Below are 4,704 nucleotides of genomic sequence, written 5' to 3'. Positions count from 1 at the left end.
GAGATGGCTGAAGGGTAGGAGGGTGGTAGGCTGTAGGGGAGATGAGGCATCTCGCCTGAGAGGTGAATAAGTGTTGAGGGAGGCTAAGGTACGGGAGAGGGTGGGTCGAGAGGGGTCGGCGGGGGTATTATTGTGACCTCAAGAGGGAAGAGGGAGGCAAGGTTCATGGGAGAATAAGTATTGTGCGAGAGGAAAAAGTTCAAAGCTATCAAGAGCGTATACAAGCTCGATATAATTTATCGATTAATAAAATAGGCAACGACGCATTTTTCGGGAAAACATAGATGTGGCTAAAAATACCACTCAGCTAGGCCGACAGGAGCCGGTAGATTTTGTAGCACATCTATTCAAATTAGTAGATCATCGCAAAATCATTCAATGGTGGCCGTCAAATATGTGAGTAATACTTAAGATATAGACTTTCTTTGGTTTTCGGGGAAACTTTGGAGTACAACTACTCTCTTAATGAGCGAGAAATAAAAAATAGGGCGGATACGGAGCAATATTAACAGTTTCTTCGACCTTTTTCTATTGATGCTCACCAAAATTATCATTTAGGGCCGTATTCATAGTCGCGTCTTGATTGTTTACTTGAGACCGTCTTCATGAAGACCGCCTTATTGGTCAAGGCGAGCTTATTTGGTTGCCGCTTTCATAGTCAACAAATAAGCTCGCCTTGACGAAGCTGGTCTTGATCAAGCTCGCCTTATTTGAAACAAGGCGAGCTTCGTCAAGCAAATGCTCAAGCAAATGCTTATTGAAATCGACCAATCACCGACGTCGTTACATTTGTTTACTTGACAACCAGCGCCATAACACAAAGCGGTGAAAGAGTATTATGATCGTTGGCGGTTATTTCGAGTAGAGCGAAGTGAAGTTCACGGAAGTTTAATTATGGCATCCACATCGACCAAATACAGGCACTATACTGTTCTGGAAAGAAAAGTATTCCTGGACATTCTAGGAAAAAACAAAAAAATAGAGGACAAAAAAGGAGATGGAGCGACACTTCGCGAAAAAGAAGATGCTTGGAGAAAAATAACTCAGATGTACAACACGTCGAGTGTCATTACGCAGGAGGTACGGTAACATTTTATAATTCTACGGTATGGAATATATTTGTGATAACCGGTAAACTGTGAGTGCACGAAAAAGTCATGACTTTCATTGGCCTTCAGAGCAGTAATAAATTAAGTTATCATTATGTTGCAGCGAACGGTAGCTCAACTTAAGAAATGGTGGTCTAACATCAAGCAGCATCAGAGGAGTGCATTAACCACCGAAAAACAAAATAAAATGAAAACTGGGGGAGGCAGGCCTCCTAAATCCCCTGAAATTGACCCGGAAGTTCATTGTATTGTGCCCGATTTAATGGCAACAGCCCCTACAATATTCACCTCCAACATGGCTCCAGAAGAAATCGCAGGTAAATGTTTTAGTGTTGTATAATTAGATAAAAAGAGATAAATGAAATTTTTATTTTTTAATTGACTTTTTATTTGTTTCGGTAAAATTTTCAACATGAAAGTCACCTAAAAATACTTTTAACCTGACTTTTTTAATTTGATAGAAAAAGCAGACTTCGTAGCAGACGATGTTGGTGAAGGTGATGAGGCAATATCCACAGGTGAGATACATGCTTACAATAGAAAGGTCTCAGTGATGGATATAGATGCCATTTATTCATACTTACATTTTTACTTTTATTCGTAACCATATTTTATGATACCTCAAATAAGTAAATTGAAATTTATATCCTTTTATAGTGTCATATTTCTCCTATTGCTAATGCAAACAAGGCTAGAATCAATGGACTATCATGTACCTACCATTATCAAGTATTTTTTTGAACTAGAAAATTTAAAACGAGATAAACAAGCAACTAAATCAGTCTTCTTTGAAGACAAAGAAATAAAGTTAGGTTAAGTAATCAGTGTCATAATTTATTTACTTTTTTATAATTGCAGACATGAATGAGATGGTGGTGGAGATACTGGACACCCACTCGGGTGACACATTATCAGATCAAGGTGGGTGGATTAATTCTAATATATGTGAACATATATTTTAATTAAAAATTACTTCTGATCAAAATTTTTGCAGCTGCACAAATTAGACATATTTTTGGGACAATGAGTAAGCAAATATGAAATTACATAATTAATAAGAGAGTATACCTATATTATCATTTATGGATAAATACTTAATTTTATGGAAGCTAGAGTGGTTATTCATGATAACTATGCCTTATTCAAAACCTAAGCCATTCAGCGGAACACTCACATATAGGGACTATCCTTTAATTTTTTTATAATTTTAGCCTATGACTCCCTGACTGTAGCATTTATTGCCCTAAAAATCACGAGTTGTTTCCAGTGAAGAGATGACTTTGATTAGATTTGTACATATCAGAGATAGAATTATAAAAAATGAGCTATGAACTTGTAATACATGACCTTTAGGCTGGTGCAGTCAGTATTGAGGTTGGTGTCCATTAGCTCCTACTCACTGGCCTAAACTACTAACTCAATAAACAAACTAATACACAATATTTCACTAAGTTACACTCAAACATTATCTGTTAATCAATCCAAATTTAGGAATGCTTTAGTTGATGATTATTTAATGATCCATCAACATATTTTAATTGCTAGAAAATATAAATGAATTGAATAAATTAAATCTTTTAAGGCATTATGTTTTTCCCACAAAAAAAAATGGAAATTTGATCAATAAACGCTTGTCGCATAGCAAAACCGTCTTCTGGCAGTCAGTTAGATGGTTGATTGGAACCACTTCATCTTTAACATGATCATCTTCTACAAGATCATTGTGCAATATTAGGCTCAAATTGTTCAGCACAGTGGAGGCCACAATGACACTTTCTGAGCAAACAAGTTTTGTGGATCAAGGATGTTGAACTCCTTTTCCTAATGCCTAACACCCTTTCCACAATTAATCTAGTTCTTGTATGAATTTCTTTGCACCTATACATTTAATGAAGCCAATTTAGAATATGGACATCAGAATTAGTGTAAGGTGTATAAATATTGGTTTTTAATAGTGAAATTAATAATACAATCTATAATTGGCTTATAATCAATAGAGCCTTACTATGTCTCATTTTGAAAGTATCCAGGCCATTTTCAGAGGATCTATTAATAACTGTAGTCCAAAATAAAAGCATTTAGACTGTACAGGGAGGCCAAAGAAAATTTAATTTTTTTAGATTGAACAAAATAAATATACATTTGTAAATACGTTGCAGGCTTGACAGTGATTGCTACGATTCAAAATAACATTCTATTCCATTTACATTAAATATGAGATTTTGAAGTGATATGAAGCTATATTAGTTTCTTGTATGTACTCAACTATGTACCTATTATCTTCAGGCATTCCAATTTAAGTGCAACAGACTATCCGAGGTGGTTCCAATGTGACCCCCATATTAGGCCATTTTTGGATTATATTACCTATGTGATTTCACAAACAAACCCCAGAACTTCTCAAACAGCCTCATGTTGTCAATAAAAATATTGAGGTTTAAGGAATGCATCTTCTAAATTTTTCTATTTAATTAAGTCCTTTGTAAGGCAGCAAATAAATACAATTAGAATCTGTATGATTAGATTAACTGATCAGAATGAATGAAACATAAAATATTTAACGGCCTCAGATATCTATAATCAAATTAATGGATACCTTACTTTTACAAAATCTTAGGCAATTAAATCACAGATTTTCACAATTAATAAATAATCTTTTTCAGTAATTTATATCCTGATTTCAGAGCCCACAATGAGCTTTAAATTAAATTACCTAATCAGTCTTACATTTTATAATACTAATTATGACACTGAGTAAATTTTCCTAACGATTAATGAAATTATTTCAGCTCCTGCATCATCAACAATTGAGGGAAAGGAAAAAGGCTACCCTAAAACAGAGTTAGCATTAAAAAGGGAGCGCTATCGAAGACTGATGAAGTATGATGAAGAGTTGGCTATGGTGCGTCTGAAGACGGAAAAGGAATTGGGTTGCATACAAATAAGGCATGCAAATATCATGAATGAATTACAGGTGAGGGCTGCAACTGCAAAAGCAGAATTGGAGGAACTCCTCCTTCAAAAAGAAAAAAATAAAGTTTGACTCATTAATTGCTTCGTTCATTATACCAGATTATTTACTATGTTATGACTTTCATTGATTGTATTATTGTTTTTGTGTTCCATTGATTTTAATATTGTTTTCTGTGTTCCATTGATTGTAATATTGTTTTATGTGTTGCATTGTGCAAAAGTATTTGTGTTACAATGTTTTAAAAAATGCAATAAGGTAAAAATATATTACGATGCCAAAAATTTCAAGAATATCATTTCATTTTTTTAAGATCTCCTTTTCTGACAACTTTGCAGGAATAAATGCTTAAATGGGAGCCTGACATCATTCTAAAACATTTCCTGGAAATCAGTTTGGGTTTAATTTTTAATCAGTTTAATAGCATTGCATTACATTCAAAGAGCAAAAGTCCTTTAACACTTAGGTTCTCCACCTGTCTGTTATGACCAATTGGGATGTGGACTGACCCTTCCACAAGAGTTTTCAGAAACCATTGCAAAAAAATATTTAAAATTACAATGAAGAAGTAGCAATCAATATAATTTTATACTTCTTATACTTGGTGGTAATGGCAGCAAGAAA

The 4,704-nt window shown here is 34.2% G+C and overlaps 1 protein-coding gene across 1 annotated transcript; it reads left to right on the top strand.

The window, feature by feature from the left end:
- The first annotated feature begins 558 nt into the window (after positions 1–558).
- Positions 559–4,395, top strand: LOC124155035. Its single transcript, XM_046528780.1, has 5 exons — positions 559–1,080; positions 1,213–1,426; positions 1,571–1,627; positions 1,968–2,030; positions 3,899–4,395. Exons 1-5 carry the CDS (start codon positions 895–897, stop codon positions 4,150–4,152), a joined length of 774 nt encoding a protein of 257 aa, XP_046384736.1. The 5' UTR covers positions 559–894; the 3' UTR covers positions 4,153–4,395.
- The last annotated feature ends 309 nt before the right edge of the window (positions 4,396–4,704 follow it).

The sequence above is a fragment of the Ischnura elegans genome, chromosome 3, assembly GCF_921293095.1.
Source record: "Ischnura elegans chromosome 3, ioIscEleg1.1, whole genome shotgun sequence".
NCBI classification, from domain to species: domain Eukaryota; kingdom Metazoa; phylum Arthropoda; class Insecta; order Odonata; family Coenagrionidae; genus Ischnura; species Ischnura elegans.
The sequence above is the reverse complement of the archived record's forward strand: the minus strand, read 5'-3'. Positions and strand labels throughout refer to the sequence as shown.